Source organism: Trichechus manatus, unplaced genomic scaffold (assembly GCF_000243295.1).
Source record: "Trichechus manatus latirostris isolate Lorelei unplaced genomic scaffold, TriManLat1.0 scaffold00025, whole genome shotgun sequence".
Taxonomy (NCBI): Eukaryota; Metazoa; Chordata; class Mammalia; order Sirenia; family Trichechidae; genus Trichechus; species Trichechus manatus.
This window is the reverse complement of record NW_004443961.1, coordinates 14691059-14705562: the sequence shown is the minus strand read 5'-3', so window position 1 is coordinate 14705562 and position 14504 is coordinate 14691059. Positions and strand designations below refer to the sequence as shown.

The 14504-nt window shown below is 39.1% G+C and overlaps 1 protein-coding gene across 4 annotated transcripts in view; it reads left to right on the top strand.

The window, feature by feature from the left end:
• TTC39B (tetratricopeptide repeat domain 39B) overlaps nucleotides 1-14504 on the top strand; it is a 138018-nt gene that overhangs the window by 29198 nt on the left and 94316 nt on the right. For 3 of the 4 annotated variants that reach the window (XM_023728619.1, XM_023728618.1, XM_012554718.2), the window contains exon 2: nucleotides 8455-8489. The exons of the other annotated variant lie outside the window; for it this stretch is intronic. In XM_023728619.1, the coding sequence (XP_023584387.1) occupies nucleotides 8455-8489 (35 nt within the window). The remainder of the gene's footprint in view (nucleotides 1-8454; nucleotides 8490-14504) is intronic. 4 annotated transcript variants of the gene reach the window in all.

Genomic DNA, 14504 nt, shown 5'->3' with positions numbered 1-14504 from the left:
TGTGTAAATCTTTTATGTCTCTAAAACAAACAAACAAAAAAAAACCCATTGCTGTGGAGTCGATTCCAACTCATAGCGACCCTATAGGACAGAGTAGAACTGCCCCATAGGGTTTCCAAGGAGCAGCTAGTGGATTTGAACTGCTAACCTTTTGGTTAGAAGCCAAGCTCTTAACTGCTGTGCCACCAGGGCTCCCTTTATGTCTCTACTTAAATTTATTCGTAAGCATTTTATCTTTTTGAGCGCTATTGTAAACGGTATTGTTTTCTTGATTTCTTTTTCGGAGTTCTCTTTGTTGGTGTAGAGGAATCAAACTGATTTTTCTATGCTGATCTTGTACCCTGCCACTTTGTTAAATTCTTCTATTAGTTCCTGTAGCTTTCTTGTAGAGTCTCTGGGATTTTCTGTGTATATTATCATATCGTCTGCAAATAGGGATAGTTTTACTTCTTCCTTACATAGAACCACTTTAATGGTGACAGTTGGGATTTACTTACTGAGTGTCTGTTGTGCTAGGTGCATTAAATATATTATCTCAGTTATACCTCACAATGATGTTAAATTTATAGTACTTTTCCCATTGTAGAGATGGGAAACTGAAGATCACCTATGGGATGTTGGATAATTAAATCTCTCTGCACAGTGGTTTAAGTGATACAGCTGCTAACCAAAAGGTTGGCAGTTCAAATCCACCAGCCGCTCCTTGAAACCCTATGAGGCAGTTCTACTCTGTCCTCTAGGTTCACTAAGGGTTGGAATCAATTCTATGACAACAAGTTTTGGTTTTGGAAGCCTTAGTTTCCTCATTGGGACATGATGCCAGTCCTACTGCAGGGTTGTTATGAAGGTTAAATGAGTTAATGCACGTTAAGGATTTATTGGCACTCAATAGTGTTACCTGTTATTAGTGTTGTTGTTAGTAGTATTATTATTAGAACATAGAAGTAGTAGTAATAATAGAGGTGAAATGCTCACTTTTTATAATTGTGAATTGGAAATACATATATAAGTGTCCAACACAGTGCCTGGGTGCTAATAAATGGGACCTATTGTGATTATTCGTAGGAAGAAGCTATAAGCTCTGTTCATTTTAATTTTTAAATACCTCCACTAGTAATGGTTTCAGAATTAAACACGCTGAAATGTTGAAACTCAATCTCTTGGTTTTTTGTTTTGTTTCATTATTGTTTTTATTATTTTTTTTTTTGTAAAATTATTCTCCAGCAAAAATGGAATGCCCTAGATATTCTTCAGTTTACTTTAGATCAGGTAGGGTTGGCACTAGAGGACAGTGATGCTTGACATATTAAGTAATTTACAAGGTTCATTTTATAACCATGAAGATAGTAGCTGAGGAAATGTACAGGGGAGTATAATCATTTGCTCATTTACATTAGACAAATTCAACTATACGAAATTGTAAAAAATAATATTTTACATATACACTGTTTATTATAGACTATGTATTATGGTACACATTTTATGTCTATACATACCTGTTACCAAATGGAATTATGTCCAAAACTTTCTATACTGTAATAAATGGCAATTTTAAGTGTTTATTCAGTGTTCATTTTGACTGTAGATGATTTTCTGTTTAAGTACTGACCTTAGAACTTAACCCTTGTCTTAAGCTGCAACTGAGTTCTATAATGAAATGCTGAAAGGGAATTTTTTTCCCTTCATAAAGTTAACTATTTCATATTTTTAATGCTCTACTCCATGTGCGTGTCAGTAGAAATTAAAGCAATGCTGTCCAATGTGAGATGTTTTTGTGAGAGTGACGTCTGGTGGTTCCTCTTTAGTTTTGGTTTCCTGGCACTTGGTTAGCTGTTGTTGGACATTCCAGAGGATCATTGTGGAAACTGCTTTGCTTGGTATTAACATGCTAGCTATCGTGGATCAAGTTAGCACCACTGTTACTGCTCCAATTTTGAAAAGCCCAGCACTCCCTGTTGATTCAAACCACTGCCATTGAGTTGATTCTGACTCATCGCTACTCTACAGGACAGAGTAGAACCTGCCCCATAGGGTAGGTCTTTACGAGAGCAGTCTGCCATGTCTTTCTCCCGTGGAGCGGCTGGTGGGTTTGGGCCACCGACCTTTCAGTCAACAGCTGAGCCCTTAACCACTGCACCACCAGGGCTCCCTCACTATCGATTCAGTCACTATAAACTCCAGATCTCTCTGAGGGCTTTTATTTTAGTATGTATGATAGAAAACAGCTGCCTTACTTGGGATGATTTGTTTTGTTCAGAGGAGGTAGAATTTGGAGTAAGGAGCCCTGGTGGCACAGTGGTTAAGCACTCGGCTGCTAACTGAAAAGGTGGGTGGTTCGAACCCACCAGTGGCTCTGTGGGAGAAAGACCTGGTGAAGTGCTCCTGCAAAGACTGCAGCCTAAGAAACCCTGTAGGGCAGTTCTCCTCTGTCCTATAGGGCTGCTATGAGTCAGAATCCACTTGACGGCCCAGAACAACAACAGGTATGGTTCCATGCCAATGCCAGCCTCTGTACTTTACTCTTGAGGAGACGAAGCCCAGAGAGGTTGAGCCTGTTGGCTGGGATCGCACTGCTCCCCAGTGAGCTGAGTCCCAGTCTCTGTGGCCCTAAGTTACATCATTCATGCTGAGTAAGTAACCCACAGAGCGAGAAGGGTCTGGACGTGAAAGGATAGAAGGTGAAGGCATTTTAAGACAGAAGGCATGTTAACAGAAGAGAACGCAGTTAACAGTTTTGAGTACCTGCTGTTTACTTTAAATATTCCTATATTCTGCCTCTTTTCTAAAACTTTTCCTTAAGAGGGTGCAGAATATTTGGTGTGAAAAAGAGTTGTTGAGGAATGTACAGTGAAGAATCCCAGCTGTCTCCATGAGTTCACTGATAGAGCCCACATCTGAGAATTTAATATCCTATGAAATTTACATTTATTGAGGCTGCTTTGCCTCAGACCTGTTATATGCATTATCTGACTTCCATCTTTGCAAAATCAAATGTTCGAATGAATTGTTGCATAAAACCTTACTTACTGACACGTAATACTGTTCAATTTATTTGATTCTTTATAGTTCCTAAATTTATAGAAAGCAATCTTTCCTAGTGACATGACTATTACCCTGTATCACCAATTTTTACTGTCTGATCTGTGATTTTTGGCAAAAACGAAGCTTAAAATAAAAGACAATTTATATGGGAAAATATTAGAGTATTTATCATAAGAACAACTAGAAAACTTATATTACTGCTATACTTTGAGAATGTGTGGGATTATTTTCAATCTCAAGTAATGACTGTTTAAAATAAAAATTTCTAAGGTATAAATTTTCCCACCTGGCTGCTGATTTTACTGTTCGTTTTATTTTAAAAAAGCAAAACAAAATCCTGTTTTTGAATATTGTTTTGAAATCCTCCAGGTTTTTTTTTTTAACTAAGTGTGTCAAAAAACCAGATTTAACAAACCTTCCAGCAGGTTCTGAAGAACCTGTGTGTGAAGAGTTTGTGTCACATTCCTTTTTGTTTTTTTTTTTTTTGGTTTGCTATATTTGAGATTATGTTCACAGTGTGATCTTTCAAACCTTGTGAAGATCACATTTTGTTCACTGCAAGGGCCAGGGACATGTCATTACAGGTGGGAACTTGGGGTGTGAGTGGTCTGTAGTGTATGGGATCTGGTTGCCGTTTTTCCCTTTAAGAGCTCTTTGGGTCAGTTAACGTTTCGCGGAGAAATTGTTTCAATTTTAACACTTTCAAGGCGTAGTGGTTAAGCATTCGGCTGTAAACCAAAAGGGTGGTGGTTCGCACCTGCCAGCCGCTGCACAGGAGAAACATGTGACAGTCTGCTTCTGTAAAGATTTAAGCCTTGGAAACCCCGTGGAGCAGTTCTTCTCTCTCCTTTAGGGTTGCGAGGAGTTGGATTGACTGGACGGCAGTGGGTTTGGCTTTTGGTGGGTTATGAGTGATGTTAAGGTCCCTCGGTGGTGCACATGATTTGTGCTTGACTACTAACCTTAAAGTTGGTGATTTGAACCCACCCAGCGGCTCCATGGAAGAAAGACTTGGCAGTTTGCTTCCACCAAGATTAAAACCTGTTGCAGTTGAGTTGATTCAGACTCATAGCGACCCTATAGGACAGAGTAGAACTGCCCTATAGGGTTTCCAAGGAGCGGCTGGTGGGTTCGAACTGCTGAAGTTTTGGTTAGCAGTCAAGCTCTGAACTACTGCACCATCAGGGCTCCCCATTAAGATTACAGCCAAGAAAACCCTGTGGAGCTTTTTTACTCTGAAACACATGGGGTCACCTTGGAGTCAGAATCAACTTGATGGTAGCGGGTTTTTTTTTTAATGAATGATGTTAGTCCCTGGGTGGTGCACATGGATAAAGTGCTAGACTACTAACCGAAAGATTGGCGATTTGAGGCACCTTGGAAGAAAGGTGTGGTAGTCTATTGCCAAAAAATCAGCAATTGAAAACCCTATGGGGCACAGTTCTACTCTAACACATATGAGGTCTCCATGAGTCAGCACCAATTCAACAGAAATTGGTTTTATGAGTGATGTTTGTATTCTTCAGACCCAGTAATGTTGGAGGCTTGTTTGCAGTTCTCAAGACCCCTTACCCAGTGCTCGTAATCCCTGCCCTAGTCCCAGGGGGAAGGTGGGCCATCTTCTTCATGTCTCATCTCTCAGGGAATGCTCCAGATATGTCCCAAAGCCAGGCATAGAATCTGTGATTTGTCAGAATTCTCACAGCTCTAGGGTTCTTTGAGGCATGGTACCAGACACACAGTTTCATTGGTCAATAGAATGGAATGTTGGGTGGAAGCTCCACTGAGGACGGCCTGGGGCCATCGGGGAGGGGGACTTTTTGTTGAGGAGGAAGTCATCTGCAGAGCATTATCAAACCTTGTCATCCCTTAAAGGACAACGGTTAAATGAGAACATGGTAGCATCAGCTCACAGACGCACAAAGTCATCCATATGAGAAAGTGGAAAAAATGGAGAAGGAGGAAGAGGAGGAGAAGGAGGTGATAAGGGGAGAGAAGAAGGGGCCCTGGAGAGGTGATTCACCTTTTTGGATTTGTGGTTGTGTGCTGTTGAGTTGATTCCAACTCATAGCAACCCTATAGGACAGAGTAGAGCTGCCCCACAGGGTTTCCTAGACTATAATTGTTAGTGGAGCAGATTGCCAGGTCTTTTCTCCTACAGAGCAGCTGGTGAGTTTGAACAACTGACCTTTCTATTAGCAGCCGAGCACTTAACCATGGGCCACCAGGGCTTCTTTGGTTTTGCGGTACCTGATTCTTTTAATTTTTGTCATGTTACTTTCTACTTCCTCTTCCTTCTTGGAGTAATATTTACCACATAAACCTTTTCAAGCCACAAAGTGAATTAAGATTCAGGGTGCTTGAAAAGTTGTAAATGTATTTGGTCTGTTCTGAAGTTAATACAGAGATATGAAATTACTACTATTAGTTGCATATTTGTTAAATCTTTATTCTGGACTCTCCCCTCTGGGGATAAAAATAATGTAAACATTTGCATTCTGGCTTATTTTCATCCTTAATATCTTTGTCATTTAAGATTTTTAAATTAAATATTTATTAAGAACCTGTTGCTTGCATGCCTTTTTGCTACTCAGAATATGACAAAGTTACAAATTAATAAGAAAATTGTCTAGAAAGGTCCTAGGAGAGATCAGCACTCCCATGCCCTTTCCTCCCTTCTGTGTCGGTTACCATGACCTCAGTGAGTCTTCCATCCATCTGGGAATGGGGTAGGTTTCAGGGGTAGGTTTAGCTGACTTGCTAAAGGTAAGAATGGTTCGGCTCAGCAGTAATGCCAGTGGGACTGTGAGCTGGGCCCTGATACATACAGGCAATCGATGTATTATAGCCAGATATGGATTCCTGCAGAGCAGATTCTCTCCATTCTCCATAGCTCTTAGCATGATGACCTGTGTGCCAGGAGATGGAATGTTGAGCATTCCAAAAATACAAAATCTGTGATACCAAGAGGCTCTTCCGACTTTCAATTTGGAGAAAAAGGTCTTTTTCTCTTTGGGTACTTTTCTAGAGGCCAGGGAAGAATCTTTTTACTACTGTCTTAGGCCCTTTTGCTTCAGGACTAGCTCATTTCTCTTCCAGTATCTGGTTTATGAGCTTTTGATTTTGCTTAGTCACTAATCTCTGGATATTGAGGCTAAAATGGAATCGGCCCCCCACTCTACCCCCCTTACTCGAAAAACAAACAAATTAATGTACATCAATAGGGTCAAAAAACAAACAAAAAAACTCAAACCTGTTGCCGTCGAGTCAATTCTGACTCATAGTAACCGTATAGGACGAAGTAGAACTGCCCCATAGGGTTTCCAAGGCTGTAAATCTTTAGAGAAGCAGACTACCACATCTTTCTCCCACGGACCCGCTGCTGGGTTCGAACCACTGACCTTTCGCTTAGCAGCCAAGTGCTTAACCACTGAGCCACCAGGGGTCCCAGATTAATAGGGTCAGGGATCTCAAATTCTAAACTCAGTTCTGCCACTTCTTGTAACCTTGTTTCTTCTTTTTTCGGTATTTATATATGTTTTTTTCTTTCTTGTCTAAACGCACAGTCCAGTATAGTCTAAACACTGTTTGATAGTCACCCAGGGGGAAGCTCTCTAACCCTCTTTTTCATTTCTATATCACATCTCTAACTGAAGTGTGAGAATCCTAGCTGGATCCATTCATTAAGCAACAAGTACTTATTGTGCAACAACTCTGTGCCAAGCTCTGGTGACTTTTCTTTGAACATGACAATGACAGCCTGCCCTGATGGAGACAGACAGGAACCAAGAAAGCAAACAAGATGATTAACAATTATGATAACTATTATGGGTGAAATAAGTCAGGTGATGAGAAACTATTAGTGAGCTGCTGTTCTTAGTAATTTTAATGAGGGTAATCAGAGAGGTCTCTTTGAGGAGGTGGCTTTCTGAGCTGAGCACGGCAGGATGAGAGTGAGTCAACCACAGAAAGAGTTGAGTGAAGAGCATTCTAAGAAGGAGGAAGCAATGCAGAGAGGTGTGGGATGAGTTGGCTGGTTCAAAGAGCACGAGGACAGACCTGTGGCTGAAGTGGAATGAGCAAGGAGGCCGGCAGGTGGGTGGAGATGTAGTCTTAGGCAGGTGGGGCTGGATGGCCTTGGGCTCTGTAGATCACTGGGAGGAGTTTAAGTGCAATGGAAAGCTCTTAAACGAATCTAGGACTGTGGAGGCGTATGAGCTTATTAAGTTAAAAGAAGAGAAAGAAAAGAGTAACTTTGACTGTTGTGTGAAGAATTAATGGAGGGTATCAAGCGTGGGAATAGGGAGACCTGAGGCGGTCCTTGCAGAGATCCTGGTGTCTTCGGTGGTGGTGATCATTGTAGGGATGTAGAGAAGGATGCTTGAAGGACTGGGTTATGGTGTACCCCAAGTACCTGGATGAGGGAGGAGCTTAGGTTTAATTTTTGCAACTGTAAGGGAGTTGTTGTAAGTGTGTGGGTGAGTTTATGAGTGTGGGTGAATATGACTGTGAATTTGTGTGACTTTGTGTGAGTCAGTGTGTATGAATTGAGGGTGTGTGGATTTGTGTGTATGAGTGTGTGTGTGGATAAATATGACTTTGTGTGTGAGATTGTGAGTATATGAGTTAGTATGTGTGAGTGTGGGGTGTATGTTCAGGTTTTTCTCCTGTCGTATCTTTTCAACGGGCCAGTGGCATGAGGAAGGGGCTGTTACATGTGGTACAGATTAAATTGGGGGAAAGGCTGATGAAGGAGGGTAGTAGATTTAGATGTGAAATGAAGGCCCAGAGGATATTAGCTTGGCTAGCCACGGAGAAAGCCAAGACTAAATTGAGCAAGTCCTGTTATTTGTTTTATTCTACATCTGGGATAGATGAGACTGAGGAGTGAAACACAACTCCATTAAAGAAGTCACAGTCTCTTCAAATTTGCTGAATTTGATTACTAGCTGAGTGGTTTACCTGTCTTAATTACCAAGAAAAAAAAATTTTACTTAAATTCACATGGTTGATTTCTCTGAAGGGAATTAATTGTCTTAGCCTGTGAAGTTGAGCAATTTACCTGCAAGCTTTATTCTCCCAACGAACACTGCCTCCCCCCACCACCCCGCCCTCAGGCACAATCTACCTATTGCCATTGAGTGGACTCTGACTCATAGCAACCCTGTAGGACAAAGTAGAACTGCCCCATAGTGTTTCCAAGGCTGTAAATCTTTACAGAAGCATAATGCCATTTCTTTCTCTCGTGGAGTGACTGGTGGGTTCAAACCACCGACCTTTTGGTTAGCAGCTGAGCGCTTAACCACTGCACCACCAGGGCTCCTCCCATGCACAATACACATACTCATTTTCTCTTTTAAATTTAGAGTTCTTAATTTTTGAGAAACTCATTGTATTTTTTATCCCCCCCAGGATATCTTTGAAGATGCTTTGGAAACCATCCCTGTGTAAGTAATAAAGTATTAAAAAGTATATAGCAAAGAAGAATTGATGGTTCTCTTATATAAAATGTAAATATTTCATTCTTTTTTTTTGAGAGTAGTGGCTACTGTCTGAAAAAAATCACTTCTCTGTAATTTAAGAGTTAGGATGTGATTATGATTAAGAAAGGGTTTATCTAAAGTAACTATCAAATATATTTTTGAGTGTTATTTCTTACAACACTAATTAAAGTAAAAGAAAAAAGTTTTACAACAAATTAAATTATTTTTATTTGTTTATAGCTAACCTTTTAATTCTGGTCGTTATTTACATGATTCGCCTCATAGTGTAGATTTTTTGCTTTTGTTTTGCACAAAATTACAAGCATTTCTGATAAGCCTACATAGTTTTTGTAATTGTTTTAGTGATTACATCATATTAGAGCAAGTAGAATGCCATAATTTACTTATCCATTACCTCATTGTTAGACAGTTAAATTGTTACCGGTTTAAAAACTTAAAACTAAGTACCGAATATTTTCACGTGTATAGCTTTGTCATATTTTTGAGTTGTTTCCAAGGGTTAACTTCATAGATGTAGGTTTACTGGATTGAAAGGGACAAATATTTTTATTGCTCTTTATGTGTATCTCAAATTGCCTTCCAAAAAAGTTTTATCAGTTTCCACAGCCAGCAATACCTGTAAGTGAAGTGGTTTTAACTGTAGAATCACCATAACTATTTTCTGAAAAACCATTTTGCTGCTTTAAATAAATATTAAATAACATAATTGTTCTAGTTTTGAGTTTTTCTTTATGAATCATTGTTGCTTGTTTAGTAAATTGCATTTCCTTTTGCTTGTTTTACTTTTTTTCTGAGTGTTTTTATGTATTTAATAGACTTTTAATTATATACACCTTAATCTTTTGTCATATTGCTACAGATTTTCCCCTCCAAACAGCGATTTTTCTGTTAGAGTTTCAAATTTTTATATCGTCCAAAAGTTTTAAATGTTTATGTTGTTGAATATTTATGTGATAAAAAAAAAACCCAGCTTAATTGTTATAATGATTTTTAACCTTTTAATTTTAGCACAGCTTTAGATTTACAGAATTATTGTGAAGAGAGTACAGAGAGTTCCCATATACCCCACACCAAGTTTCCCCTATTATTACTATCTTACATTAATATAGTACATTTGTCACAATTAACAAACCAATGTGGATACATCATTATTAACTAAAGTCATACTCTATTCTGATTTTCTTAGTTTTTACCTCGTCTCCTTTTTCAGTTCCAGGATCCCATCCAGGATCCTACATTACATTCAGTGATCACATCTCCTCAGGGTCCTTTCAGCTGTGACAGTTCTTAGACTTTCCTTATTTTTGATGACCTTGACAGTTTTGGGGAGTACTGGTCAGGTATTTTGTAGAACGTCGCTCTATTTGGATTTGTCTGATGTTTTTCTCATGATTAGACTGAGTTAATGTGTTTTTAGGGTTCCTCGGTGGCACAAATGGTTTGCGCTTGACTGCTAATCTGAAGGTTGGTGATTTGAACCCACCCAGCAGCATTGTGGAAGAAAGGCCTAGTGAACTGCTTCCATAAAGATTACAGCCAAGAAAACCCTATGGAGCAGTTCTCCTCTGTAACACATGGGGTCGCCATGAATTGCAATGTGTTTTTTGGAGGAAGCTCACAGAGGTGAACTGACGTTCTTGCCACAGGATACATGCTTTCAAGGCGACTCATCACTGTTGATGTTAAGCTTTGTCACCTGACTCGAGGTAGTATTTGTCAGGTTTCTTCACTCTAAAGTTAAAGTTACTCTTTTCGTTCCCTCACTTTATATACTGTACTCTCTGGGAGTAAATCTGTTTATGTGAATCTCTAAAAATCACTTTTAAGGTTAATGAGTTATCACCATCCAGAAATCTAGTAACTCTTCAATTCTGTTTGCTGTTGCTGCTCTGTGTTTTGGCAGGAACTGAGTGTGGGCTCTAACAGGAGGCTGCAGTCCAGGACATGGGAAAGATCAGGCTGTGGGGCTAGTAACTGGAGCTCTCCAGTGGAGGCAGTGCTGTTCCCAGGGGGAAGCTAGAAAGCCAAAGACACACACCAGAAGGGGGTTCAGGCCTCTTAGATGGGACAGGTCTGACTGATACAACCAGTGGGACCAATGAACAGCACACGCCATTACTTGTGTTTCCCCGAGCTTTCACTTGGCTGCGTGAGGCTGGCAGTGGCTTTGCCTTTGGGAGATCTTAAAGGCACTGAGCAATTCTAACATCTCTTAGGTTTTTAAAAATCAAATTGTAGGAAAAAAACAAAAACCCTGCACTTACCCCAGCTGAACTTAATTTAGATCCTTATCTCACACCAGCTCTAGTATTGCTAGCCCGCTATTCCAACACCCTTTGCTAAGTCAGTGAAGGCAAGAAGATTTGTGTTTGATGCCTGTTTTACCAAATAATAAATTCATTAAAATAAGTAATTCTGTTTCTGGCCTTTCTACTCTGTTCCTTTGATCTGCATGTCTGTGTTTGTATGAAAACTACTCTTTTTCAGCCATTTTAGATGATATTTGTATAACTGGTTCTTAGAAGAACAACATCCAAAAAGGACCCCTGGGATGGAGGTGTTTTTGATGTGTGACTTTCAGAAACCCTTTGTGTCCTTTTAAAATGTAGACCTCAGAGACCTTGTATATCTTTGCTTCTTTTATTCTACTCTCAACCATGTTACAGTTTTTTCATTCTGAAAACCCTAGTCCTTTAACTCTTCCTCACTTTCTAGTTATCTAGTGTTTTCTTTTTCCCTTCATTGCCTCTCCAGTGTGTTTTTTTGGCTGTATTATTTGCTGTTGCCAGCATTTTCTTTCTTCTTCTAGATTTAACTTCTCTGTCCTACTCAGTTTAGCAAATCCAAAGGTTTACTCATTCTAAAATTTATCTTCTTTTGTAGGTTTCTGTTGTACATTACTTCTTGTGTTCCTTAAGAAGGTCTCTTTCCAGGGTAGCCAACATTTCCCAGGTACCTATTCTTCTCACCTTGGTTGTGACAACGCATTATAATAATGCTTCACCTAATAGAGAACTGTACCTATGTGAAATAGAGCCAAAAGCCAGAAAGGTTAACCAAAGTAGGTATTAAAGTCCATGCTCTAAAAAGCTTACACTTTACTTGTAGTAGAGGCCTTCATTCAGAGTTTATATTAATGAATTAAAAAAAAATATGATTGTGGTAAAATATGTATAAAAAATTTTTTCATTGTAACCATTTTTAAGTGTACAATTCATCACCTCAAATAGAAACTTAGTATCCCTTAAACAATAACTCTCTTCTTCCCTCCCCCTAATTTCTTTCTGTCTATATGCATTTACCCATTCTAAATATTTCATATTTGTCCTTTTGTGTCTGGTTTATTTTACTTAGTATAGTGTTTTCAAGGTTCATCTATGTCATAAAGCATATTAGAATTTAATTGCATTTTATGGATGAATCTATTCCATCATATGTATATACTACATTTCATTTGCCTGTTGATGGACACTTGGGTTGTTTCCACCTTTTGACTGTTGTGAATAAGGCTGCAGTGAACATTGGTGTACAAATATCTGTTTGAACCCTTCTTTGACTTCCTTTGGTTATATACCCAGAAGTGGAATTGCTGGGTCACATGGTAGTTCTGTGTTTAGTTTTTTGAGAAACCACCAAATTCTTTTCCACAGTGGCTGTACCATTTTGCATTCCCATCATCAATGTGCAAGGATTCCAATATCTCTACATCCTCGCCAACCCTTATTTTTGAGCTTTTTGATAATAGCCATCATAGTGGGTGTGATACAATGAATTTTGACCAGACTCTAATGAACTTTGCTTCTTTTTCTCTTGCATAATTTTGTCATAGGAAGGTTCTGGAAGATATTGTGAGGGGGTGGCTTAGATACCAGCTTGCTAATAGTATCAGAAAAGAAGGAATACAGTATTACACTCCGTTCTAGAACTTTAGAGCATAGCAGTGTGGTGTCAGTTTGCTCAGGTGCATATGACAATACGTGCCCTACTGGAGAGACCAGACCACGGACTTGGCAGGCAGACTGGGCTCCAGTCCCAACCTGCACTTTACTGGCTGAGAGGCCTAGGACCAGTTTCTCTGAGCCTAACTTTTCTCATCCTCTCATAGATTTATTGGGAAAATTAAATGAAAATTAAATGTGATAAAGGATCAATATTGCCCCTCAGCCCAGTTGCTGTCAGTCTCTACCGAGAGAATCATGTTCATAATGCTGTTCCTGAAACACTGGAAAAAGTTTAAGCATATTCCATTCAAGGAGGTAGAGACTTGTGTTACGTGTGTTAGGAAAAATTTCAAAATGACTAAAAACATTTTGAAATACCCTTATGAAAGTTAGTTGGCTATGCTTCGTTCACAGGGAAAATCCAGTTGGATGGTTCCCTTTGTTTCCACAACATCGTGTGTGTTGTATTCCTGTATTTATATCTCTTGCATTACTGACCCTTTTTGATTATTAAAAATATCACAGAAGTAACGTTATTCAATATTTTCTTCTAAAAAATTGTGTATGTTTATAAAGACATGTTAATTGTAGAAAACTGTTTTTTATTACTTTTTTGGTGAGCTTTTTGTCTTAATTTCATGGTTTGCCAATGTTTTTCTTCTATTTCCTCTTACATTTGTGATGCTATGACATTCCTTTTGTGATTTAGTAGCTGCCAAATTCAGTTGAGCTCTTTTCCTTAGTCTTATTAAATCATACATTTTGGTTTTATGTGTTTATACCAATAATGCTTCAGTATCCCTGTTTTAGCAAGATATGGTCCTCTTGCAGGCCTGATGATTAATTTCTTTCTGTGAATATTTTCTCTTGAATTTCTAATGAAAAGATGCAAGCTAACAAATGAGCTGAAAGTGAAGAGGACTTGAAGGACTTACTGATGAAGATCAAAGACCACAGCCTTCAGTATGGATTACACCTCAACATAAAGATGACAGAAATCCTCAAAACTGGACCAATAAGCAACATCATGATAAATGGAGAAAAGATTAAAGTTGTCAAGGATTTCATTTTATTTGTATCCAGAATCAACACTCATGGAAACAGCAGTCAAGAAATCAAAGGATGTATTGCATCAGGCAAATCTGCTGCAGTAGACCTCTTTAAAGTGTTAAAAAGCAGAGATGTCACTTCGAAGACTAAGGTGCGCCTGGCCCAAGACTTAGTGTTTTCAATCACCTCATATGCATGTGAAAGCTGAACAATGAATAAGGAAGACAGAAGAATTGATGCCTTTGAATTATGGTGTTGGTGAAGAATATTGAATATACCATGGACTGATAGAAGAACAAACAAGTCTGTCTTGGAAGAAGTACAATCAGAATGCTCCTTAGAAGCAAGGATGGCAAGACTTCGTCTCACATACTTTGGACATGCTATCAGGAGAGACCAGTCCCTGGAGAAGGACGTCATGCTTGGTAAGGTGGAGGGTCAGTGAAAAAGAAGAAGACCCTCAATGTGATGGATTTACACACTGGTTGCAACAGTGGACTCAAACATAGCAACAATTGTGAGGATGGCACAGGACTGGGCAGTGTTTCATTCTACTGTACGTGGGGTCGCTATGAGTCGAAACTGACTAGGCAGCACCTAACAACAGCAACAGATGAGTGGGGCCTTAAATTGTTCCCATAAAAAAAAAACTATTTCATATTTTCCTTTTTTACCTGATGGATTTACCACCAAGACATCGATTTTCCTAATTTTGGATCTTTGGGGTAACAACTGTGTTATTGAAATTGTAATTGAGTAATTATTTTGGCAAGTTGCTAGTTTTGGCACACTGGTATATCATACAAAAATCTCAGCCATTTAGAACTGGAGGAAAAACGATAGGTTGCCTAGTCTAACCGCCCTCTGTCTCTCTTTTCTCTGTTTAAATAGTTAGTGGCACATTGAATGTGTCCTTTTAAAAAATAAAACTGTTTATGAACTTTATGACCTATAAAGGGGGTAACCT